We start from the raw sequence: 27451 nt of genomic DNA on the forward strand, positions 1-27451 counted from the left end.
AAGTTTAGTAACTTGCTTGTCATATCTTCATGCCAGTAAATTTCCCCTGTATAATTAGAATTTATTGATGTATTTTTTTTTGCGTGTTATATTTGTTCTTCCTTCTGCCCATTGGTCTTTCCTCTATCAATATCTCTTATGCTTGTGATTAAAGAGCTTTGGTCCTGATTTAGAGGTCAGTGGACAGGATACTCTGTTACAAACATGATGGGATATCCCTTCTGCCATATTACAAGTGCCATTGGATAACCCTCATGTTTGTGACGGAGTAACCCATCCGGTACACTCTAAATCGTGCCCTAATTGTTTAGTTGCTTTAAAGTCCTGTTAAAATGTAAGCTTCTTTTTTAGTTGAAGAAAACTTTTTGTCGGTCAGTCAGGATGGACTTGCATACTGGATCTTCACTCTATGCCTACTAAGAGTGCACACATGAAATAATGTTCAATGATCCTGAATCTTGTACTGGCTATATGAAGAAATGCAATACTCTGACTCCAGAAACGAGGCCCTGTCTTTGACTGATGGTGCAAAGATGTCACTGAACGCATATTAACAGAATAGATAAATGTTATCCTTCAGAACAGATAATAAATTGACAGATGACCATACTAGATTAAACGGCTCTCCCTAATATTAAATGCCTCACTACAGAAACAGGCTGTGGTTAGAGACCCCCCTGTCCTCACCTGTGCCCCTGTTCTTCAGCACTTAGTGATTAGATGAGAAGTGACCCTGTTTACACACTACTCTGTACATACTTTGATGTTAATTAGGGAAGGAAAGTTTGCCAAGTTATTTCAGAGCTATTGCTGATTAGAAAATGTAGTGGGATATTTTCCCTTAGCCTACTAGCACCCCTTCGTAATCTAACCCATTCATTATTTCTTGCCGCATTTCATTTATGTAATGCAGCTGCAACTTATTTACATATTGTTTGCATCATCTATAAGGTGTGATAAAAATAAACAAAAAATGCATTTAGTAAATTATGGGATATGTGCAGTGCCTCACTTAATGGACTATAATTTCAGATTAGACGTGTTGCCTGTGATCAGTTATATACACTCAGTCAGACGGACACCTCAATGTACCCAGATGTGCAAAGGCCAAACCAGTTCCTGTTGAGTGTTATTCTTACTGCTCAGCTACCTCTGTGGTCTCCAACCAGCATCATGAGAGGCATAAATCAGAGGTAGGTGAAAAACTATATTTGTTCAATTAAAATTGGTGAGGCTATTGTTTATATTTTTGGTGAAATCTGAAGAAATGTTTGTATGGTTTCTAGAAATCAAATTGTAAGAGGAAGCAAAAAATATAAACTGTTAATGTATGTATTTTCATGAGTCAAGTAATTTAGCCTTTGAGTGTTATTGTTACGTATAGTGCACTGCTTTAAGTTCTAAATTGACAGAACTGATTCTTAACCATTTCTAACCAGGGATGTGATAAGTGAAGATGCTGTGCATCTAGCCATTTAATCATGGAGTACTCTTTTACTATATAATGTTTAAAACTAAATGCATACTTCATCATGAAAAAGATAAAGAGCACCTGATAGCCTGACCGCAATGCTGCTTGCCTCCGTTTTCTTCTTTCCTGCTTCAGTTTGTGGGTCTCACATCTGTAGCTCACAGTTCTCACTGCTCCATTGATCAGTGTGTTTGAAGAAGACTTTTTTTTTTTTTCTTAAACTTGTTTTTGTTGTTGTTTTGGACCTCTACATCTGACTCGTTCACATTCCAAATCGAGGGAAGCTTGAGCTTGACCAAAAGACTACATATGGAGTCCATAGTTCAGAGAAGCAAAGTTCTTTGCAAATGCTATTCCTTATAAAAGCTTGTTTCTTTATGTCTCCATAGTTTTTTTCTGTTAGTTGAAACATTCCTTTGATCTGTTTCAGCTATTATGGCCTTTTGTATTTACCAAGAAGAGTCATTTGATCAGTTTTTCTGATAGACATCTAACCGCAGATTTCTCACCTTTGAATAGTCCCTAGGCATCAGACTGAATCTGGAAAATCTTGAGCAGTAGCTCTGTGCACTGGAAGGTGGCACCGGTCAGTCGGTTACATGTTGAAAGTGATGTCACAGTATCCACATGAGCACCACCTCTGTGTGCTGAGTTCGATCCAGAGATCTGACTCGGTCATTCTTTGACCAACATTTGTCAACTTTTTGTCAACTATCTTTAGACCAGTGCGATAGGAACAAGCCCCCCCCCCCCTCTCACCACTCTCCACCGTCACAAAACTGACAGGGTTTGAACCTTTTGAGGCATGTTACAGACAGATATTTGTGTCTGATCCCTGGTCTGTCTCTGGTGCCTGGGGTAACAGCAAGACCCAAAGACCTGCGCCAAGTTCAAGTCCAAGTCCATGCACCCTAAGGCAATTCACAAGCGGGTATTAAGGTCCTTCTGTTGGCCTCTCCCAGAGCTGCTCCTGCAGATGATCATCTTCCCACTCCAAGACTTCCTCCTCCAAATCAAGTACATCTTAGAAAACACAAGAAAAAGAAGCTGAAGTGTTCTTCAGCTACCCTCTTGCCCAAAACATCGAGGCAACACTTCTGCACTCCACAGACTCCCTCTGGTGTGCCTTCGGCCTCACAGAGTTGGCAGGTTCGCCCCTGATTCTAGCCAGGCCCTTTGCATCCGCCCTCAGATCCAGACTGACAGCCCCAGATGTGCCTTCTTCCACCCTGGGTCCACTCCCTCTGGTGCCACTCATTGACGAGCCCATCATTACCCTTGGCACTGATCCGGCACTGCTCAATATTTGTCGATGCCGTCCAGACCTTACCTGCTCCTGGACCTCTGCCCCTAGATAGACCTTCTTTCTCAAAAGGAGGTTTGAGGAAGAAAGGTTTGGTCCCCTAGAGGAGGACTCAGCCAGAAGAAAACCAGAATGATGAACTGGGTGCCACCAGTGGCTAGGCCAACTCCCCTGACTCAGGCATGCATTCCCCTGCTGGCCCTGTTTTGGAGGAGTTTGCATCTTTTGGTACCGTGATGCACAGGACAGCGGAGATCATTGACCTCCAACTGCCAGCTGTTGTGCTCAAGCCTAACATCTTGGCTGCGGTGCTTGACCGAGGAGCCGTTTCAGCTGAGCTGTTGCTCTCTTCAATGAAGCCCTCACCAATGTTCTCCTGGGGGCCTGGACTAAACCTGGCGCCAGGGACTCCTGTGCACTGCATGATCACCCAACCACCTTTTCTGTGGTGGTACAGAGGGCAGCTCAGGTCCTTGACCTCGCGGTACCTTTGGGAGAAGTCAAAACCAATGTTGTCAAGGAGGTACTTCAGCCAGGGGGTGTCCCACACAGAACCCCTTCTGCCCTTCAATAAAGCCCTCTCTGGTGTCTTGCTTGGGGCCCTCAAAAAGGATGCATGGGGCAGACCCAGCGCTCAGTCCAGTCGCCCAACCCTACCGACTGCCACGGCCTCTAAACCTGTTTAGTGCACCCTTCATCCAGCACAGACATCCCATTGGTGACAGGATCTGGCACCACCTGCCCCAAATGTCTTGTAATTACCTCTGACAAGTGGGTGTTCCTTTGTAACCATCCCCAGAATAACTGACACTGAGCCATCTCTCCTTGATCTGTCAGAAAATGCAGGCTCTGTTGGTCGAAGGAGCCATTGAGAGGGTGCCGGAAGTAGAACGTAGTTGCTATTCCTGCTACTTCCTGGCACTTGTGCCCCATACTAGTTCTGCATCCTCTGAACCACATTCAGGAAAGAAGTTGAAAATGCTCACGTTGACACAGTTTTTATCTGCCCTCGATACCGGAGACTGAATGGTAGCTATGGACTTGCAGGATGCATACTTCCACATCCCTGTCCTGTATGCTCGCAAATGTTACCTGCAGTTCACAGTAGGCCACAGCATTTCCAGCACACTGTGCTCCACTTCGGCATTATCAGTGCCCCTCATGTGTTTGTGAAAATGAGGCCAGTGGTTGCAGTACACCTTCGTAGCTAAAGGGGGTCACAGTCTTTCCTTACGTCAATGACTGGCTTTGGCAGTCATCACCCACCTCCAGACTATGGCGAACCTACTGCATTCACTGGAGTTAACTGTCAACATGCCGAAGTCACACCTGACTCCTTTTAAGAGGCTCCGCCATCCTGCTGGTGAAGTACCTTCGATGGCATATACAATGGGATCAAGTCCAGTGTGTACAGCACCAGGGAAATCTTTCAGACCTGGTTCAGATTTCAAAGGAGGCTACAAAAGATCTGCAGTGGTGGCTTATGGACCTCGATTGGGTCAGTGGCAGACCAGTCTCCCTTCGCCATCCAGAGCTGACATTGGCGACCGATGCATCGCTCTTGGGTTGGGCCGGCCACTTGGGAGAGGTGGAGATCAGAGGGCTCTGGTCTACAGAGGAAGCTCAGCTTATCAATCTGCTGGAGTTGAGAGCTATTCACTTGGCATTAAAAGTTGTCTTCCCAACCATCAGGTGAAGACTTGTTCATGTGTTCACGGCCAACACTAGCGCTATGCGGTATTGCAACAGAAAGCATGAGGTGGGGTACTGGACCGTGTGCCAGGAGGTTCTATGCCTCAGGACTGGCCTGGGGTGACAGGACATCTTCCTAGACATGCAACACCTGGTGGGAATCGCTGAACGTCAGGGTGGACAAACTCATCCGCCGATGCCTTGTGGACCACGAATAATTTTTACACCTGAAGGGGGTGCAAGTTCTCTTACGAGAATGGGAAGAACTTTGGCTCAATATGTTCGCCACTGCTAAGAACGTGCAATGTCAGCACTCTTGCATAGTGGTTCTCATTCGGAGAAGTATTCCACTTAGACTGGAACCAGGGACCTGTATGCCTTTCCGCCGATGCTGCTTCTGCACTGGGTTCTAAATAAGATGAGAACCGACTGAGCCCAAGTCATCCTAGTGGCTCCGGACTGGGCACAGAGGGTGTAGTATCCCGGACGACTGAGCAAGTGTCCTCTGATCAGGCTGTCCCTTCAGGAGGATTTTCTGTTGCAGCAGCAGGGCAGGGTTCTACATCCAAACCTGCGCACACTCCACCTTCATCCATGGAGATTGAGCGGCGACAGTAGAGAGTTTCCGATCTCCCTCCTGAGGACTGTGATGCCATCTTGGCAGCCAGGCGTCCCTCCACTAAAACTGTACACGCCTTCCAATGGGATAAGTTTGTGGCTTGCTGTTTGTCGTGCCAGGTGGGCCCCCTTTCTGCCCCTGTTTTGGAGGTTTGGCTGTATGCTTTACCCTTAGCCCAGCAAGGCCTTGCCCTGGGCACTGTTGAGGCTTATCTGTCAGCTATTTTAGCTTTCTTGCAGCTGCCGGATCAACCCTTCCTGGGCAAGTCACCGGTTTTGACTCTTTTGTTTAAAGGTTTGCAGCTTTTGTTGCCCCCTACCCCTTTCGTGAATGCAACCGCAATCTGGTCCTCTCATATCTATTGAGATGTCTTTTTGAGCCCCTGCAGAGTTGTTCTCTGTGGCCCTTGGCCATCTAAATGGTTTTCCTGGTGCCCATTATATCGGCCAGTAGGAAAAGCAAAATTTAAGCTTTGTCGGTTCAACCTCCATAACCCCCTTTTTCCCAGACAAGCTGGTCAATCGAACGGGTGCCTCTTTTCTTCTGAAGGTGGTCACACTTCCATGTTGGCCAGAACATCGCCCTGTCTGCTTTTTTTTTTTTTTTTTTTTTGCTCTTCCTTATCGTTCTAAGGCGGATGAGAGACTCCATTTCTTGGACCCAGAGTGAGCTCTTTCTTCTACATCAGCTATACCACAGATCACCGGATGTGCGATCAGCTCTTCAGCTGGTCCACTGGAGCTAAAAAGAGCAAAGGTGTGCAGAAACAGACCATCTTTCGATAGATTGTACTCTGCATTATGATTTGCTACGTGCTAGTGAAAAAGCAACTCTCTGAGGACTTGTGGGCTCATTGAAGCAGGGCAAAGGCCACTACTACTGCGTTGGAACGTGGGGTACCTGTCCTGGACATATGCCAAGTGTTCCCCAGGCACTACAGCTTGGGCTGTCAGGTCTGTTGAGACTGGCATTTCACCCACTGTGTCCTCCAGGACTTTCTGGTTTGAGTCCATTTGCAGACACACCTCAAAAGAGGTGTTGCTTAGGTATCTATTCTAAGATATCTAATCTGTGGTTAGAATTCTCAATCACAAGAACAAGATACTTAATTTTGGTAGCACCTTTTCTGATAGTGACTCTAACTGCAGATGTCTCACGGACCCATCCTTCCTCCCTGTTCTCTGACCTGGGCTCTTTACCCTAAAGATCTCTTGAGACTCGGCACACTGGTCAAATAACATAGATTTTATATGTCTCTGCATTTTTAGTGTGGAAATAGTCACAAAAGAAATTGATGTGAAGAACATGGGGGTGTGGTTCGACAACGGCCTGACTTTCGACATTCAATCGAAAGCTGTGGCAGGGGTTTGTTTTGGGCTTCTGCGTGGCTTAAAACCGTCGCTGGGTCTTTTCCCTCCCAAGGTGCGACAAACCATTGTCCATGCGTCAATTTTGTCCAGGCTGGACTATGGGAATGCCCTCTATTTGGGCGCTAACAAGGCCAGGATTAAGCGCCTGCAGAGGGTACAGAATGCAGCAGCTCATCTACTGGTGGCACTTGCGAAATCTTGCTCAGTTGCCCACATACTCCCTAAACTTCATTGGTTGCCTGTTGACAAGCGCATTCAGTTTAAGGCTCTCTGCGTGTCGCATAAGATCTTGACTCTTCAGGCTCCTTCGGGGCTGTCCAACTTGCTAGAGTTTTATGTGCCAGGGCGCCCTCTAAGATCCGCTGAGCAAGTGCTGGTCTGCATTCCTCGTGTCTCGAAAGCCAGAGCTTGTGGTCGCTCATTTCGTAGTTTGGCGGCAAAACTCTGGAATTCGCTCCCTGCCTTCTTCAGAGCAATCCAGAATCATCTGGCTTTTCGCAAAGCCATAAAGACCTGGCTTTTCCCCATTTTCCATGGTTAACTCTGCATTTTCTCTCCTGGGCTCATGTCTTTGGTCTTTGGTAGCGCTGGGACGCCCCGTCGCTGGGGCAGCCATGCGCAATACAAATCCGACTAATAATAATAATGTCAGTGCCCCGGGGTGGTACTTATGTGGGCACCGCAGTGTCCTTTCCGACGTGGACGATGCGGATGTGGAACCGACTGATGCCTCATACCGTTGTGCAGCGATACTGATCAAAATTTTCCAAATACAGTCTGAAGCCTGGGGAATATTCTAAGGTTGGGAATCTGCAGTTAGTCTAAGCAGAAAAAGCGTTACCGAAGGACAGTAACTTATTCTTCAAAACAGTATTATTTCTGATGGCTACTTCTAACTGCAAATTTCTCCCTTTCAGAATTGCCCCAAGTGCCTGGTTGGATTTAGAAGGTTTAAAACAGCAGTGCCCCAGTGCACTGGTAGGTGGGGCTGTGCAGCTTCACACTTAATTTGTTGTGCCCCAGAAGTAATGAACAGCCTGCACCTCTGCACGCCTACACAGGTTTTTCTTTCTTTCCAACCCTTCGTATGCAGGTCCGGAACTCGCTCCTAAAAATATTTCGGCAGTTGATGAGTGTTTTTTTTCTATGTTGTCAAAAAACCAGTGTGCAAGGATACATGCCCCTGCTAAAAACTATGGGGTTAAAGCCCTGTTGGTACTGGCTCAAGCAAATGTCTGTGACAGACCCACACATGGTATGCCACTGGTATTTGGATTCGGGGCACGATTCAAAGTCGTTTGAAGAGTATGCCCTCACAAATTAGAATGCGATCTGGGAATATGAAGTGAAGCTGTATGTCGCTGAGCACCATAAGAAATTGTGCAAGTCCCATTCAAAAGCATGGGGGCAGACCTACACATGCTCTCGGGGCCATTCCTGTGGCAGGTACACTTTGCGGTCGTAGTCTTTTGATAACTTTAACCATAAGCACAAGAAGGCAAAGCAGAATTTTTCCCAGTCCCGCCACTCTCAGCCAGAGATATCACAAGGGCTTCAGGGTGCCTCTCGGTCACTCTCCTGGTCCCCCACCAAGGAGCGGATTCCACAGCTGATTGTGATGTAACCCGCGTTTCCAGGGCCTTTGGTGATATTTCAACAGATTGAAGCCTTTAAATAGGCTATGCTGCATATTTTCAGCACTCATCTGGCTCCCTCTGGTTCGCCTCCAGGCCCCTAGGATCCCATAGAGCCTCCATTTGGATTACTGCTGGCAGATCTCTCCTTGGCACACTCAGAGTCTCCAGCATTGGATCTTTAGTAGATTCACATGCTTGAATCATTCCCCGTTGTTGAAATGGAAGTACCTTGGTAACTTTTAAATAGCATTACAGGGCTCTGACATAAGTAAAGGCTTCAGCCAGTGCCCACTTTATTAACACATCAACCTCTTTATAAAAAGTCGGAAATTTGGCCGATGAGGGAGAGTGCTCTATCACTCACCCCTCCCAGAGGAGTTCACACCTTAGATTTCTACTGCACAACGTGTGCTCTAGAATTTTGTTTTCAGAAAAGCAGAGTTAATTTTTGGCTTTTTTCTTTTGCTTTCAATAATGCCTGTTGGAAAATGAGGCTTTATTCAAATGACCCTCATGGAAAAAAAACCCATTATATACTGCCTTTATCCAGACCACATGGCATAGGACTGCAAAATATGTAGAACTTTTTCAACCTAGTCCCTCAATGACAGGTAGAGTAGACTACTCAAATTATTTTTGAAAAACAAGGCTTCTCAACAGTTCTCTTAAGGAGTTACTGAAGATACGGATTACTTTAAGACTAAATCTAAACCTAAGGACTCAGGTGAGCAAGAGGAAAGAAGTCACACAAAAGCCTTTAAGAAAACATTCGATATCTCTCTTTCTGATAAAGAAAAAAAGACACCCTCTAACTTCAGTGTCTTATCCACCGTCTCCGCTGACAAAAAAAGCTGATAGTAAACGTACCGCTGGTGACTCCTGTAGGACAATCCTCAACTACTACACTGACAACTTGGCGTCAGAAACATATGGAAACAGCTTACCCAATGACAACTGCGTCAGCGAATCAGACGATGCAGTCGTCATCTGATTCAGCCATGATTGTGTCAACAGCACAATGATAACACTACTGTTAGCCTCGTTGACGCTTATCTTTTTTTTTTTTAACAAATTTTATTGAGTTTACAACCACCAGTGGACGAACTCCAGTATGCATCAGAGAGGCAAATGACAAATTGCGAGAACAAAAGATACCGGAGAGGGTCACACCAGAAGATCTACAAAACATTCGATCCAACAACCCACCCCAACCCCCGCCCCCACACCCCACACCTCATTTCCCATGAGGAACAATATAGGCAAGTATTATCACAAGAATAAGTCCACAGCTGCAACCAAAGAGTACATTAGATTAGGGAGTCACTGACAACCAGTCGCTCAATAGGGTCCGGGTTAGCTGGCTGTACGAGGAAGGACAGGTCGATACCCCTGTATTTTGCCCACCTAGTCAAGATTTTCACAAGTTTCTGCGGGCACCCCGTGCCTGAAATACCGCCACCTCGGCCGACATACATTTGTCTAAGGCTGTTTTCCATGCCGCCACCACAGGAGGAGAGGAAGATTTCCAATGCTGCGCAATGTCGCGCTTGGCTAGGGTGAGGCCTAGGAACAAGAGATGTCGCTTGTATCTGTTAACCCCTATGTCTTCTGTGCCATGAAGAAGTGTAAGTCTAGGGTCTGCCGGGATGTCCCAACACCCGCCGCAGACAGGACAACACACCCGACCAAAAATGTTGTAGTGCGCCGCAGCCCCAGACTGTGTGGAGAAACGACCCCTCCTCAGAGTTACAGTGGACACTGAATAGCTCCCATCCTCCACAGGCGAAGGCGAGTGTAAGATGTTCTGTGAAGGTATTAAAACTGAATCAGTCTGTACCTAGAGGAGACTACCGCATACCTGGGGCTGGCAAGGGCCTCCGTCCAATCATCGTCGGTCAGGGCCGGTAGATCTGCCTCCCACGCCGCCCTAGTCTTTTGTACGTTCGTCTTGGAGTGTGTAGTCAAAGTTTGATAGATTTGGCGGGTTTTGTGTCCTCCTAGATCCCCCAATAACAGTCTACCCTCGAGTGGGTAGAATTCAGGCAGGGACTTGAGGTGCCTTATCAGAGGGGACAGGGCATGGCGGAACTGAAGATACTTATGAAATTGAGACTTGTGCAGGTCAAACTCCTCCTGCAGCCTCTGAAAGGATTTAAGTGTGGGCCCAAGTATCACATCTCCCAACGTAGAGATTCCTATAGTATCCCACCTGTGGAATCCGGTTAGAGTGGAGACGGCCAGAGGTGCGTGCCTTGCCAAAGGGGAGTCTTGCCTGTCAACATGCCCCACCAGCCCATGGACCGGGTCACACGTCTCCAGACCTGAAGTACAGTATGGCAGGCCGGGGGAAGGGCCTCTAAGGACGAGGTTCTGTATAGAAGACCAAGTAGTGGGTATTCTACCAGGAGGAGCCGTTCCACAGCATAAGCCTGATCAGTTTGGGGGTTGTACCACCATTCATTGATTACTAGGAGCTGCAACGCCCAATAATACGCCCGAAAGTCTGCTGCTGCTGCAATCCCGCCACAGTAGGTGGACTGGATACAGGTCGCCAGGGCCACCCTTATCGCCCCTCCCCCCAGAGGAATCTGTTTAGAAGCACATTGATTTGAAGAAACCACGATGGGGGGATAGGGTACGGGTAATTCTGCAGTCTATAGAGCAAGCGCAGTAAGGACACCATTATAAAAATAGCAGACCGACCGTATAATGATAAGGGAAGGTGGAACCACACCGTTGTCTACTCACGTACCGCAGCGAGCAGGGGGAGCCATGTTACGCAACCACACCACAGTGGGACATCTAGTGATGTGGACACCAAGATATTTAAACCCCTCGTCAGCAATAACTAGTTGTGCAGCCCAAGTTTGACTCCCTTGTTCGCCACATATAGGGAAGAGGACCGACCTGGATGGGTTGACATGTAGGCCGGTCGTTTAGCTGAATACCCGCAGAATCTCAAGTACCCTCGGCCCAGTAACCCAAGGGTCGGAAAAGAAGAACAGCGCATCATCAGCATACAGTGCTATCCTGTCTGCGCATTCAGGTGACCAGTCCAATCCCTGATAGACCGCATCCAGGCGCACCCATGCAGCTAAGGGCTCTATAGCTAAGGCGAAGAGGAGCGGAGAGAGGGGGCAACCCTGCCTGGTCGCTCGGCGGATGGGGAAGGAAGCGGAATGGTAGCCGGCCACGTGAACTGAGGCTGTAAGATCCGAATATAGTAACTTTACATATGCACAAAACCGGGGCCCCAAGTTAACCACTTCTAAAAGTTTAAAAAGGTAGGTCCAACTCAAGGAGTCGAACACCTTATCTATGTCGGTGAGCAGGACTGCCGCAGGGCACCCTAGACGGTGGGCCTCTGCGACTGCAGTGTGCACGTGCCTGATGTTATGTCTGGTAGAACGTTGTGGCATAAAGCCCGATTGGACCGGGTGTACAAGATATAGAATGCAGGTGCGGAGGCGATCCGCCAACACCTTCCCCAGTAATTTTGGCTCAGTTTAGTAAGGGTATGGGGTGGTATGAGCCCGGGGCCTCCAGGGGACGACCCGGCTTAAGGAAAACAACAATTTCGGCGTGGCGCCAGTCTGGGAGCAGGATCTCCTGTTCTGATGCGTGGTGCAACGCGCTGAGGAGGTGGAGACCGAGGGTCCCTATATGAGGGTGCAAAAAATCGCAGGGGAACCAGTTGGGCCCGGTGCGCGGCCTGGGTGTGTAGCAGCGAGGACCGCCTGCAGCTAGTCTAGAGAGATGGGCTTATCGAGAGCATCTCGCTGCTCGTCCGAGAGGCGCCCTCGGGGAATATCTAATAGAAAGGCATCAAGAAGCAATACGGCGAGACCCTCGCGGTCACTGTATAGGTCAGCATAAAAGTCGGCAAAGGCCTGTACCACAGCCCCCGGGGAGGTGCATAGGTCACCCGCAGGAGATCTCAGGAGGGGGACTTGAGTTCGGGCGGCCCTCGCTTGGCATAGTCTGTGGAGCATCTGACTAGATTTGTCACCCCACTGGTGGATCCTATATTGCGTCGCCAGCCAGGCCTCCTTGGCGTTGTCCGTGAGCAACTGGTGTAGCTGCTGTTGGACATGGAGCAAGTTGCGGCGAGCACCATCGTCGGAACCTTCCACTAACGAAGTTTGAAGGGCCGCTGTCTATCTTCCAGGTCTTGGACCTGTGCCATACGGCGCCGCTTTTCTCTGGTACGATAACTGATATCAACCCCCCCCCCCCCCCCGAATGGTAGGTTTAAAGGCTTCCCACAAGATTATCGGGGATTGGGTAGACCCAGTGTGAAAGGTGAAATAATTCGCCATGGCCCGATGGATCATCTCCTGATACCTGGTATCCCTTAGCAGCTAAGGGGACATGCGCCAACGATATGGGGCACGGCTGGTCTGCAGGCGGCGTTTGAGCTGGATTGGTGAGTGATCGGACAAGCCGCGCGGTAAAATAGAGGTATAGGACACCCGATGAGTAAAGCTACGTGGGAGGAAGAAGTAATCTAAGCGTGAAAGGGTGGGGTGTACGGATGATGCATAAGTGAATCCGGCCTCAAAGGGATGGAAGGCCCGCCAAGTGTCCACCCACCCCAATGTATGTGTCAAGATATTGAGCTTGGACCTAGGAGGAGGAGTGACCGGAGGTCGTGCTCGCCATCTATCCGAGGGAGCCATTACGTCCTTCCAGTCCCCACCCAGGATAGACACACCGTTGGGGAGATCTCCCCAGAGCTGCGTCAGTCTGTCAATAAATGTCTGGCCGAGGGGAGGTGGGGCGTAAATGCTCCCGATTGAGATCCGTTGCCCAGCCAGAGTACCAGATATGACCGTGAAGCGGCCACCGGGGTCAGACCAATGCTGAGTGACTTGGAATGGGACTCTGCGATGTGTAAGTATGGCTGTACCGCGTGCACCCCTGGAGAAACCAGAGTGATACACCGTAGCATATCCATAGCGAGAAAGACATGGGGCCGTGTTGCCCAGCAAATGAGTTTCTTGCAGCAGCAAGACATCAGCTGAGTATCGTTTTGCCAGGTGCAGTACCGCCCCCCGTTTGATCTATTTCATAGGAAACGATTTTGAGGTCTCCCAGAGGGGTGTCACCTACGGTGGGTGCCATGACCGTGCTTTAAGGTGTAGTGTGCAGTGCAATGTGGACATGGGATACTGTGGTGTGTGCAGTGTGCCAAACAAATGTGAAACAAACAACAAGTTCCCCCCTGCCCCTCCCGCCTCCCCCCGAACCCCCATACATCCGGAAACATGGAGTACCTGTCGCAGAGGAATCTCGTCCTGGCCCCCGAACGTGAAGGCCCTGGCGGAACCCCCAATGGATCCCCCCCCTCCACACATCACCCATAAGAACTCAAAACAGGGAGGGCGCGTATGGTCTCACCCCTTCCAAGGAACAGCAGAAGCTCCCAATTAGCAGGAGCAGAATACCCCAGCATATGTCCGTAACCAGCCAACCCCTCAGGCCAGTAAGAAAGGTGTCCGGGTAAATACATGACAGTATGCCCCGGCACCAGGGCCTCCTCAGTCCGCAGCATCTTTCTTGTTCTGGGAATGCCAGTTGGAACAGCATCGATGTCGTCGATGTGTCGCGTCCCCACCCTGACGCCCGTTCCGTTGCGAGACCTGGGAAGAGTCTGAGTCGAAGTGGGGTGGAGAGTGCGTCTTGAGGTGGCGTCGCTCGTCCGTCCACGCAAATACCTCCTCCGGGGTATCGAAGAAGTATGGTTTCGAATTGTGGCTGACCTTCAGGCAGGCCGGGAACATGAGCGCGTAGGAGAGGTTCAGGGCACGCAGCCGCCGCTTGGCCGCCATGAAGGTTTGACTCTGCTGCTGGACAGTCCATCTGTGGTACGGGAAGGCCATGATGGGGTGGGACTCAAAAACCATTTTGTCCTTGTGTGTCCTGGTGAACCAAAGGATGGCATCACGGTCAGCATAGTTAAGGAGGCGGGCAATAACCGGCCGCGGGCGCTCCCCCGGCGGTGGCCACTTAGAGCGCGGTGGGCCCTCTCGATCATGAAACAGGAGGAAAGGTCCTCAGAGGGTAGCAGCGTCTTAAGCCAGTCTGAGAGGAAGCCATCCATAGAGTATGTTGACGACTATCTTGTCGACGACAACACAACAGTCGACGATCCAAAAGTTACCATCATTTCAAACTGCAACTCAGTTATGCCCACAGCATATATCCCGAAGGAAGATACCACCTCATCCTCAAGCAAAATTCTTAAACACAGAAGCAAGAGGAAGATTCAGACCCAGATGATCCATTTGGGACAGCATACAGTCCAGGACAAGTCCGCATAAATTGTCAGGATACAGAGGAAGAACAGGGCTATTCCCCCCCCCACCCCCCCCCCCCAACAACGTCATTGTGACCCATACAACTCTGCATGTGAAGACTGTGAACAGAGACTTAGGATTTGAATGCCAGTAGACTTAATCAAAGACCTGAAACATATGATGGATGATTACTATACCTGTTTACCAACCTGACCTAAACAATCAGAATCATCTGGGCCACCTTAACCATTCTCTACTCCAGCACAATCTGCACCACAAGCATTTCTAGAGGAAAGTCACCACCCTCTTAAACTTCACAAGTTCAACAGTTCCTTGAAGTACCTCAATCCTCCCATCCAGGTAGACACTTCTGACGATGATAGCCAATATTTGGATGCTGATGAAGGAGAAATATGACCAACCAACCTACCTGGGGGTGATGAATGGGACAATTGCATCCTACCTGTAACATACCCACAAACCCCACCACTGTGAATAGCCCACCAGATGACATCAGCAGATTTTATTTGTTGTTGGATAGAACAACCAAACGATTCAACCTTCCTGTTGTAGTGATGGAATCGGGCGGTTTCCCATATGACTTTAAGGAACAGGCAAAAAAGTCCATCAGGTCAGTTCCTCTTATAGAACACACCAGACAAGAGGGAAGAAAGCTTATGGTAGCCACAATAATACTATGATAAGATAAAAAGTATAAAACCACAGATAATTCCCTAATATGCCTTCCAGGTCACCCTAAAGCGAATTCAGTCATAAAAAAGATCCAGGAATGGGATGGCACCCTGCACAGCACCACCAGACTAAGAAGGCCAGAGAATGGATATGGCTGGGGACCATTTTCCTCTATGGCTGCTAAGTCTATAAGAGCGGCAGCTGGCAGGCAATAGTTGATGGGTATAACCGGCAAATGTGGTCACATATAGCCCCATATTTAGAAATGCTGCAGGAAGACAAAAAATTAAGAGGTGAAAGCTATCCTCCGCGAGGGTGAAAAAGCTTCAGCGGCTTTAATCGATATCGCAATGGATCTGTCAAAAATAGGGTTAAAGCAGCTAGCTGGAGCAGCGGTATTACACAGTCAAGGATGGCTAAAAGCTACCTCCTTCAGACTTGAGGTCCAAAATAAAATCGTGGACATGCCTTTCGACTGTGAATGGTTATTCTGAAAGCAGTTAGATGTTGTGCTCCAGGGAATCAAAGTGGACGCAGAACCTGCTAGATTGTTTAAAACTTTACAACAACGTAGATCTCAATCCTTTCGTGGACTCGCCAGACTTCCATCATGCCGAGGCTCATTTCAGAGTTACAGAAACTCACCATATCGAACTCAACAATAGCGCCAGGATTATGCACCACAGCAACAGCCATATTCCGATAGACAGCAGCAGCAACCTTACCCAAGGCAACTAAAGAAGCGTATACCCCAAAAGAAAGGCCAGGACCCTAGACGTCACAAACACTCTTTTGATACCAGATTATTAAGAATGCAGTCTAACAAAATCAAGCTGTGTAGAGAGCACAATATCTACATTCTTCAATAACTCTGAGGCAACCACTACAGACAAATGGGTCCTGGGCGTTGTCCAGTATGGTTACACGTTGAAGTTTATTCAACACCCTCAAACAATACCACCTCCCAGAATAGATTACTAAAACCTACATTTGTTGAAGGCAGAAGTTCAAACCATGCAACGGAAGGAGACTACAGAGATGGTCCCAAAGCTTGATAAAATGTGGGACTTTACTCCAGATACTTTGTAGTAAATAAAGAAGACTGAAAAAAATGGAGGCATAGCCTAGTATTGATCCAGTTCGCTTTATATTTGAAAAAACAAACATTCAAAACGGTTACCCTCCAAGACATTGTGCCCGTTTTAATGAAAAACAAATATATGGCATGATTGGCTCCCAATGATGTGTACTGTAATTTTCCCATTCACAGAAAACATCAAAAAGTCCTACAAAAATGAATTAGACAGTTGCCATTACCAATTCCGAGTACATCCCTTCGGCCTCCAATCCATATCCAGAATATTTACAAAATACATTGTTCCAGTAGGAGCCAAACTTTGTCATCTAGAACATCACAATCTGAAAGAGACACATTAGTGAATGATTCCTTACCTTAGAATATCCCCAGATGTCAGACTGGATCTGGAAAGTTTTGCTAGCAGTACCCCTATGCGTCAGTAGGTGGCGTTGTGCAGCTCCGCGTCCGTCACTGGCGTCGTCCGCGCCGAGATGATGTCACGGAGACTTCTTAGGCGCCACCCATGCGCGCTGACATCAGTTCTTTCTTTTTCCTCGCCAGAAAGCGCAGATACGGTTAGAGCACTTACCTTAGTCACTTTTTGACTAACCTTTTTGAGACTTTTGTCTTCTGTACAATTTTCGTTTCCTTGGTGCACATAGGGATGCCTGGATTTAAGTCTTGTGGGGCCTGCCGTTGCAATATGTCGGTGGGGGACCCCCACGATGTCTGCCTCTACTGCCTGGACACCGACCACGACTCCCGGTCCTGTCGGACCATGGCCCCAAAGGCCTTGAGGGAGTGGCGCCGGAAGCTGCTGGAGGTCCGGCACTCCTCCAAGCGCCGTTCTCGGTCCAGGGGCCCTTGCAGGGAAGGCTTGTGGGGCCGCAGTCGTCGCTCCTCGGGCTCCAAGTCTTCACCCTCTGATTCGGGTAAGAGACAAAAAGAAGTCAAAGAAGCGTGTTCGCTCTCGAACGTCCCCCCGTCGGTCCCTGGATGCGGACGAGGGGGACAGGGGTTCTGCACCTGCAGCTTCTTTGGAGGCTGGGAGTCCCGCGGCCTACTCACCTTACCCGGGTCTGTCGTTGACTCACGCACAGGTTCAAGAATTTCCTGCTACCATGGGCCACCTCTTTAGGCCTCGGGATCCCACCGGTGCGCCTTCGGGCCCTGCAGTCTCGTGTCCGTATCCTGTTGGGCTGCCAGCGCCGCGCCGTCAGCTTCGGCGCCACCGGATCCTGCGCCGTTTACTCCGGCCATGGCGCCACAAGGTCCAGCGCTGCCGGCTCAGGCTCCAGCGCTACCCTCGGCTCTGCCTCCGGTGCCGCAGTGGGTGCCATTTGTCCCGCCTTTGCCCAGACCATTTTGTTCCTACCTGGGATTCGCATCAGGACGCTGCGCCGGCTCGGCCCCGTCCGGTGCTGTTCATGGTGCCGTTCCTGATGCTGTTTGTTCCTTCTCCAGCTCCTGCTCTGCCGCTATGGCCCGTTCCTCATGCGGCGGAGGTGGACGACGACTGGGAGGGGTCCGAGGACCCTCTTGCCAGTCAGTGTGACTCCGAGCAGGACTGGGCGGACGACTTGGAGGATGCCGATGACCTCGACGTCTCCTCTGACACGGGGTTTGCCTCTCCCTCGCCTACCATGGAGGAGGGCGCCTCCTACACGATGGTGCTCCGTCGGGCTGCTGAGGTCCTCAACCTTGATCTCCCGACGGTGGCCCTCAAAACTAATCTCCTCACTGAAGTACTCCAGATGGCGTCCAGTTCGTCTGAGCCCCTGCTACGCTCTCACTGACGTCTTGTTGGGCACTTGGTCGCGGCCAGCCACAGGGGCCCCTGTGGATAAGAATGTCGCCAGGCGTCACCGCCCGGCGCCTTGTGACCCCGCTTTTCTGACGCCTGAGAGCCTGGTCATCCAAGATTCGATGTCACAGAGTGCCTTTCCCACAGCTGCGCTGGACAAGGACTCTAAGAAGCTGGAGCAGTTCGGTAAGTGGTTGTTCTCTTTGGCCAGCTTGGGGCTGCGGTCGGTGAACACCGCATGCCTATTGGGCCGCTATTCCCACGCGGTGTAGGATACAGTTGCACAGGTGTTGCCTCAGTGTCCTGAGGAGCTGTTGCTGAGGGTAAGGATGCGCCTAAGTTCGCCATTCGGTGTGGGTTGGACACCGTGGACTCACTGGGTAGAGCGATTTCTACGACTGTGGTGCTTCGTCGCCACGCCTGGCTGAGATCTACCGGGTTCTTGCCAGATGTCCAAAGCTCGCTCATGGATATGCCCTTTGATGGCACTCGCCTGTTTGGCGAGAAGGCCGACAGTGCACTGGAGCGTTTTAAGGACTCACGGGCCACAGCCAAGTGCTTCGGTCTTTCCACGAAAAGCCCAGCCACTCCTGGTTTTCGTTCATTTCGTGGCCACAGCAGAGGCGCCTGTGCAGAACCAGCCACGGACGTGGCTTCCGCAGTGGCGGGTCAGTCCACCTCCGCCCCTGCCGCTTCTACCTCCAAACCTTCCTAATCCGAGCTTTGTGGAGCACCCCACACCAGTCGGTGGCAGGATCCGCCATCACCTCCCCCACTGGCATGCTATCACAACGGACAAGTGGGTGCTGCAGATCATCCGCAAGGGTTACTCCCTTCCCTTTCAGTCCACCCCTCTAGCCATGTCCCCTCGGTACCACCGCATGTTGGGTAAACACTTCACATCTCTCCAGCAGGAAGTTACGGCCCTCTTGGCCAAGTGGGCTATTGAGTGCGTTCCTGGGCTGGAAGTAGGGAGTGGTTGTTATTCCCACTACTTTCTGGTCCCCAAGAAGGACAAAGGGGGGCTGCGTCCCATCTTGGACCTCCGGAACGTCAACCGCTTCCTCCGGAAGGGGAAGTTTAAAATTCTGACTCTGGCTCAGGTCTTGGCTGCCCTCGACCCTGGAGACTGGATGGTAGCGTTGGCCTTGCAGGGCGCATATTTTCACATCCCCCTCCTGCCGGCCCACCGGCGTTACCTGCGGGTCACGGTAGGCCAGGAGCATTTTCAGTTTGCTGTGCTCGTTTTCTGCCTTACCAGCGCCCCCCGGGTGTTCACGAAGGTGATGGCGGTGGTCGCAGCTCACCTGAGCAGGTCAGGAGTGTCCGTCTTCCCTTACCTCGACGACTGTTTGCTGAAGGCGGGCTCGCCCCAGGCAGTCGTCAACCACCTTCAGACTATGGCCGACCTCGTGCATTTGCTGGGGTTCTTCATCAACGTGCTGAAGTTGCACCCGAGTCCCTCTCAGAAGCTCCCCTTCATCGAAGCGGTTCTGGATTCGGCGCGGTTTCGGGTTTATCCTCACGAGCAGCGAATCTGGGATATTCAGGCTATGATTCCGATCTTTCGGCCTCTATCCCGGGTTTCAGTCAGGATGACCCTCCGGCTCCTGGGCCTGATGGCCTCCTGCTGGTGCCACATGCCAGGTGGCATAGGCGGGCTCTGCAATGGGACCTGAAGTTCCAGTGGGCGCAGCATCAGGGCAACCTGTCCGAGCATGTCCAGATCTCGGATGGCACTGCACGACAATTGCAGTGGTGGCTCAGGAATCGCGATTGGGTCAATGGCAGATCCCTCTCCCTTCCCCAACCGAAGCACACAGTGGTGACGGATGCGTCCCTCCTGGGATGGGGAGGCCACTTGGGAGAGGGAGAGATCAGAGGACTCTCGTCTCCGGCAGAGTCCCGACTCCATATCAACCTTTTGGAGCTTTGGGCGATCCGACTTGCACTGAAGGTATTCCTTCCCTCTGTCCGGGGAAGTGTGGTGCAGGTGTTCACAGACAACACCACCGCCATGTGGTATTGCAACAAACAGGGCGGGGTGGGGTCCTGGACTCTGTCGGGAGGTTCTGCGCCTCTGGACTTGGCTGGAACATCAAGACACCACCAAGTTCAACACCTGGCAGGTTCTCTGAACGCCAGGGCGGACGAACTCAGCCGCTGGTGCTTGATGGATCACGAATGGTGTCTGAACTCGGACGTGGTGCAATGTCTCTTTCAGCAGTGGGGAGAGCCTTGGTTAGATATATTCGCCACCGAAGAGAACGTGTAATGTCATCAGTTCTGCATGTTGGAATTTCCAAGACGGCACTCGCTCGGCGACGCTTTTCATCGCGAGTGGAGTTGTGGTCTGTTGTACGCCTTTCCGCCTATACCACTTCTGCCCAGAGTGCTGAAGAAGATTCGGCGCGACCGGGCCCAATTCATCCTTGTGGCTCCGGATTGGGCACAAAGATACTGGTATCCTGAGTTACTCGGCATGGCCATCGACCCCCCCGATTAGTCTGCCTCTTCGGGAGGATCTTCTGTCGCAGCATCAGGGGACGGTCCTCCACCCGAACCTGTCCAGCCTCCACCTCCATGCGTGGAGATTGAGCGGCGACAGTTGACAGCCTTCGATCTTCCTCCCGAAGTCTGTGATGTCATTCTGGCAGCCAGGCGTCCCTCCACTAAAACGGTATACGCCTGCAGGTGGAACAAGTTTGTGGTGTGGTGCACAACTAACGCTGTGGATCCCCTCTCTGCCCCTCTTTCTGAAGTCCTTCTGTTCCTTCTTTCTTTGGCCCAGTAGGGCACTATCAAAGGATATCTTTCAGCCATGTCCGTCTTTTTACGGCTTCCAGATGAGCCTCCTCTTTTTACGTCTCCGGTTGTTAATCGTTTCCTAAAAGACATTACGCACACGTTTCCTCTCGTGCCGTTCATAATGCCTCAATGGGACTTAAATCTTGACTTGACCCATCTAATCTGCACTCCCTTCGAGCCCCTTCATACCTGCCCTTTGCGTCTTCTCACTCTCAAGACGGCCTTCCTGGTAGCTATCACCTCTGCCAGAAGAGTGAGTGTGCTCCATGCTCTTTCTTCCAAGCCACCTTTCCTTTGTGTTCTTCCAGACAAGGTGGTTTTAAGGACCCGTCCTTCTTTCTTGCCAAAGGTTGTCACGCCCTTCCACATCGGCCAGACCATCACTTTGCCCACCTTCTTTCCGCATCCTTCGAAAGAGAAAGAGAGGCTCCACCGCCTGGACCCAAAACGTGCGCTCTCGTTCTACCTGCAGCGCACACCACAGTTCCGTGTGGATGACCAGCTCTTTGTTGAATACGTGAGCGCCAAAAGAGGCCGGACTGTGCAAAAGCGGACCATCTCTTAGTGGGTCGTTCTCTGCATCAAGGCCTGTTACTCGTTGGCTAAGAAGGAGCCTCCTGTGGGGCTGCGTGCCCATTCTACCAGGGCGACGGCAGCCACTACTGCCTTCGGACACGGTGTCCCCTTGCAGGACATTTGTCAGGCATCTACGTGGGCCTCGCTGCACACGTTTACCAAGCATTACTGCTTTGACAGTCAGGTCCGGAGAGACGGCTTCTTTGGCTGTTCTATTCTCCGTGACTTTCTGGAGTAATCTATTCGCAGGCCCACCACCGGGGTTGGTATTGCTGGGGTATCTATTCTAAGGTAAGGAATCTATCACTAACGTGTCTCTTTCAGATTGACAAGTTTCTACTTGAGTAATGATATATCTGTAAGAGACATTAGTTAGTGATAGGTTCCTTACCACCCCACCTATCCTCCCCGTTCTGCTAACTGATTTCTAGGGTTTAGGTCATCCCTTTCAGGGCCCTAGTATCTTGGCACCAGTGGTCAGTTTCTTGCATGGTTATGCGTTCCTGGCGCGGAAAGTCGTGTACAGAACTGACGTCAGCGCACATGGGTGGCGCCTAAGTAGTCGCCGTGACGTCATCTCGACGTTTACGACGCCAGCGATGGATGCGGAGCCACACAACACCACCTACTGACGCGCAGGGGTACTGCTAGTAAAACTTTCTGGATCCAGTCTGACGACTGGGGATATTCTAAGGTAAGGAATCTATCACTAACAAATGTCTCTTACAGATATATTGTTACACAAGTAGTAACTTGTGCTTTACCTTTAACTAGGCTCGTCCGTAAAGTTTACCAAAAACTCAATCAAAGCTGGTATCCAGCTCTTCGACTACTTGCATGTGAGAAGCTGGCTTAGTATATGTTGCACACTTCTCTAATTGGGCACCCTGCAATAATCCAGACAACCCTTATGATGATTTTAGTGGTCTTAGACAACCTTGTAACGCTCTCTAAGTGGTAGCTGTGGAGAACAGCCTTCAGGCTTAGTCCGGAAGGAGTGTAAAGGAGCTTGTTTTACCAGAGCACAATCTTATTGGTATAGATTAAGTGAAAAAGACCTACACAGTGTATGTATAAAAATATGCATTTATTATAATACACTCACTAACACATACGAATATCTCCTCCCCGGAGATATTCACAATGCACACAATACTTTGCAAATAAAACAGGTGAGTAGCACGAATACACAGTGGTCGCCAGGGGGAGACCAAACCATATACTAAAATAGAGGTATGCGAACCACGACTTAAGTCAAGACTATACCCAGAAGACGAAGTGCTGAGGACCCAAGGAACCACCCGAGGTCACTAACCAGGAACCCCACGGAGGCTGTGTGCAGAGTGGGAACATGACCATGTGCCCAATACAATTCAATGGGTAAGTCCTGGTTGCAATTGTGAAAAAGGACCCTTTCCAATGGACCCTGAAGAAATCCTGTGGAAGACAGAAGGTTGGAGAGACACCCCACCCGTGAATACCCTAGGAACCAGGATACCTACACCAGGGAAGCTGGGTGCATAGGTGGAGGTGGTGTCGGAAACCGCTTTCAAACTCAGGGAAGGACTTCAGGAAGATGCCACTGCTGGAGAAGGTAAGAGTCCAGTTGAACCCAAAGGGGGATTCAAGATGAGAAATACCTGCAAGCAGAGTTGACAGAGTCTATGCCACTCACGAGTGACCAGGGGGCATGGCAGACGAATGCCCACCGATGTCAGGTGTTGCAGGAGAGCTGACGGTGACCTTGGAGCTGCAGCTGTGTAGATCAGGCAACGCTGTGGAAGACCAGGAGCCGTTCAGGAGCTGTCCCACGTCGGATGTCGAGAGTTGAGGGGTCGGTGTCTGTCGGGAGCACCAACAAGCCTTGGCAGCGGCAACAAACGTGGAAAGCAAAAAAGGTACAGTGTCGGGACCAGCTTGGTCCAGGTGACTTGCCTCAAGCAGGAGAGTCAGAACAGGCCCTGAGCAATCAGGAGAGCCCACTGAATTCAAGAGGTCCCACAGGCCGGAGGCTGCGGAGATCACCAAAGGTGCAGGCCCATGATGCAGGTAATGCAGTGAGGATGAAGATCTTGGTCACAGAAGATGCTTGAGGTTGGGGCTACTTGGAGCCCGAAGATCTTGGTGGAAGGAAGCCAAGACGCCTTTGCAATGGCAAGGCTACGTGATGCACAGGGGTTCGGTTCCTGCGGCTCCGTAGAGGGATACTGGCCTCAAACTTGGTGATAGGACAAGGCAGGCCTCGAGGGATGTGGAGAAACACCACCTGTGTTGGCTGTGTTGCAGACCAGTTACCTTTGTTGCAGTGCCTGCAGATGCAGAGAAGTGACTCCTTCACTTAAAGGGAGATTCCTTCAGGTGTCTTGGATGGCCACAGGCCTTGGAAGGTTCCTATATGGAGCACGGGCACAGACGTTGCAGCAGACGTAAGGACGACAAGAACAGGAGGAGGAGTATTCCCAGTTGCAGTCTCGGAGCCCAGAGCAAGGTACAGCGAAGTCCAGATTGCCGAGACTTTCGAAGAAGTGGTGTCTTGATGTAAATCGTGTCCCACAACGAATCTAAGGACCCACCTACAGGTAAGCCCTTAATTACCCTCAGGAAAGATTTGGGACAATTCAGGGTTCCCTCTCAGGGGAGGGATCGGATAGTGTGGAGGATACTCCCATGTCCTTTGTCCAGTTTCGCTCCATAGCCAAAGCCAACTGCTCCCTGTGCTGGTTTGAACTGGACTATGCAAGGATGGCACCAAATGTGCCCCTCAAGCAGACTGAGTGGCACTGGCAAGCGCCACCACCTGGCCCCTATACTCCAAACCCTGTCTGGGAGGTGGTCACACCTCCCTGTGACAGAATATCTATTGTTCTGCCTTCCTCTGCTCGAGCTTGGCTCAACAGTAGGAGGGCAGAATTGTGTCTCTGGTTGACAGCAGCCATGTTGTGCTGTCTCATTCTAGAAGACTGGTACTGGGAGCACTGAGGACTTCCTGGAGGAGCTTTACAGTGCATGGTATCAACATTCCCACACCGTTTATGGTGTTGGGGTATGATTCCAACATGTTTGATACCAAACTTGACAGGGTTCGTTACAGCAAGTTTAGATTTAGCCATCGCGTAATGACTCATGGCCACTCTATATATCGTAAAGGCTGATGCACTTACAAGCCAGGAGAATGGACTCTGAAGGTTGTAGGGGTGTCCTGCTCTTGCAGGGGCACCCTCACCCTTAGAACAGAGTGCCCTGCCTTCAGAATTGAAAGGCCTGCCTTACGAGTGACTTGTAGGTTTTAAGTGCAGTGACCTCAGATACAGGGAAACCTGTATCTATCGTTAGTGGTGCTAGCACCAGCTTACACAGGCTGCAATGGCAGGCCCCTAGTCACAATTTGAGTGATCTCTCATGGGTGGCATAATATATGCTGTAGCCCATTGGAGAAACCTGGTGTACCTATGCGCTGGGTACCTCAGTACCATATACTAGGGTCTTCTAAATGTACACCAGTTGCCAATCTGAGATGTACCCAAGTACTCACCATAACCAATTTAGGAGAGAAAGCACAGAGACTGGAGTCCTGATGAGCAGGATCCCTGTCAGACTAGTCAGATACAACCACAGCACCAGGCAAAGAGTGGGAGTAACCATGCAGAAGGATCCTAACTTCCTACATTATGCCTTCAGCTAAATGAAAGCAAGTCGTTCTTAATTCCAACAAGAATTAATTTCTTGGGTACCCTAATAGATGCAACAGCTGCAAAATTATTTCCGTCATTGAACAGGCAAAAAACTCTTTGGGCACTGGCGAAACAAATACAAAAATAATTAAAAGTATGCCTCCTCGACATAATCGGGGGGTGTGGCTTGACAGGCCATCATGGCGGACGCAGCTTAGCTGAGCTCCGTCCACCCACGCCGTAATCCGACATTTATCCTCCAAAATCCTGCCCAGAGAAGACTCACCTAGCTGTGCCGATTGCCCCAGCTGCCCTGGCGTCCGGAGATCCCTTCGATTTGGCCATCGACTGAGTGATTGCAGCGATTTCATCTGATCCCCGAATCGGCGCACCGATTGCTGGTCCCGCCATTGCGGCCTGCCTGGGGCCTACGGAAAGGGGCTGCGGAGGGGTGCTCAGCGCCCAGAAAATGGACTTTGGGTGGTGTAGTGCCTTGTGCCCCCAGCGAGCCGCATTTGCCGCGGAGAACTGTACCGGCGTGAGATCGCCGCCCGGCCCCTCCCCCTCTGCTCCACCATCTTCCTGGTGCGGTGCCGGAGGTGCGGCGGTGCCTGTCCTGTGGCGACGCCCGTGTCCATGCTGTGAGGAACGTGGCGGAGCTGCTGCCCCTGGAGCCGGTGGCGCTTGGCTTCCTCAACTGCTGCCGGTGAGCTCATGCCCTGAAGGGGTGGACCAAGCGAGGCTCTGGTTGGGAACTCGAGGTCGGGCCGCGACCTCGGACAGCGAGCGATCCTGCCGCTATCCCTCTCCCTCCCGCAGTCAGCGTGGGATCGGCCCGGCCGAGAGACATACTGCGGGAACATCAGCGCCCTTAAGCGCCTTGGGGGCGGACGTCAACCATATGATGTGCACGATGTGGAGACGGCCCATGACTGTCACGCTTGGGGCCCCAGGGTCGCTTTGATTGCGTGTGGGGCAGGTTCCTGCTGACCCCCATTACCTGGCCTCTACTGCCTGTGGGAAATTCCGCGTTGCCCTGAGAGGGCGAAAACGTGTGCTCTGGAGCTGCGGGGGCCCCGCGAATTGCCACGGTCAGTGGACCCTGTTAGCGCCCCTCCCCACCTCCACCCCCCCCCGTGTAGGGCCTCCCCAGGCCTGGGGTGCTTGGCTTGGTGCGCTGGGCTGTGGTGGCTGCTCTCCCTGCCGACTGACCCTTACTACCCAGCCGGTTCCTCTGTTAATGCCAGGTGCACAATCCGGGGCTGTTCCTCCCCGGCCTTTGTCATCCTCGTCCCGCCTGGCGAGACGGCCACCTGCCCAGTAGGTGTGGGCACATCGTCCTTTTGTCTGCTACATGGCCCGAGGCCGACAATCCAGATGGGCAAGGGCGGGGCTCCATTGACTAGTACACTACGGCCACCGGGGGCCCTGCGGGCGGAGATGGGAGCGGCTCGGCTCCAAATAACGCGGCTCTTAGCAGCAATCAACAGTGCCCGAGACATGCTGGATGCAAAAATTGGCGCGGTGGGGTCCGAAATCTCCTTTTTACGCCAAGACCTCCGTAAAACCGTAGACCGCATCACCGAGACTGAAACAAGGCTCTCAACGGTGAAAGATTCAGTGACCTCCTTCCAAAAGAAAGTAAATAAGCTCACGGTCGTCACGCAAGAACTGGCCTCTGGAGTGGAGGACGCGGAAGGCCGCGCTCGGCAGAACAATCTACGCTTCGTGGGCCTGGCCGAGGGCTGTGAAGGGGTGTCCATGACGAACTTCATCACTAAGTGCCTCAAGGATAGCCTACCTAACAATCTTCTATCGTCTGCCTTCATAGTAGAGTGGGGGCACAGGGCCCCGACACAGAAGCCCCCCCGGGCGTGGCTCCAAGACCTGTCATTGCAAAGATCACGAACTATGCCGACCGTGATGCTATTCTGCGATTCACCAGGACACACAAAGACAGCTTTGTACATGAATCCCGCTCTATCATGGTATGTCCTGATTATACACGCCTGGACCAACAACAATGCCAATCCTTCATGGCTGCGAAGCGCAGACTTAGATAATTGAATGTACAATACATGCTGATGTATCCAGCCCGGATGCGCGTAATTTATAACTCCAGGTCCTACTTCTTCGACACCCCAGAGGCGGTCTTCGCTTGGACGGATGAGCGCCCACAGCTCCGAGCAAACTCGGCCTTAGACTCAGACTCCTCTCGAAGCTCACGGAATCAGCAGCCCCGAAGCAACAAGTCCCAGAAGCGACGAGAGCCGGGGTCGGACAGGGTGTCACGAGCCCTGAGCGACCGCTCTGAGGGATCCGGACTGCTCCACAGACCACATGGAGATCTGTAAGACACTGTAAATGTTTGCATTCACATCAGTAATATCGTTCTCTGGGTGGGCGTGGGAGCTGGACCATGGGCTGCCA

At 51.0% G+C, this 27451-nt stretch overlaps 1 protein-coding gene across 4 annotated transcripts in view; it reads left to right on the forward strand.

The window, feature by feature from the left end:
• USP24 (ubiquitin specific peptidase 24) overlaps positions 1–27451 on the forward strand; it is a 2082369-nt gene that overhangs the window by 803994 nt on the left and 1250924 nt on the right. For all 4 annotated transcript variants that reach the window (XM_085602520.1, XM_085602518.1, XM_085602517.1 and 1 more), the window contains exon 37: positions 1033–1193. In XM_085602520.1, the coding sequence (XP_085458646.1) occupies positions 1033–1193 (161 nt within the window). The remainder of the gene's footprint in view (positions 1–1032; positions 1194–27451) is intronic.

The sequence above is a fragment of the Triturus cristatus genome, chromosome 4_2 (assembly GCF_964204655.1).
Source record: "Triturus cristatus chromosome 4_2, aTriCri1.1, whole genome shotgun sequence".
In the NCBI taxonomy this organism is placed as follows: domain Eukaryota; kingdom Metazoa; phylum Chordata; class Amphibia; order Caudata; family Salamandridae; genus Triturus; species Triturus cristatus.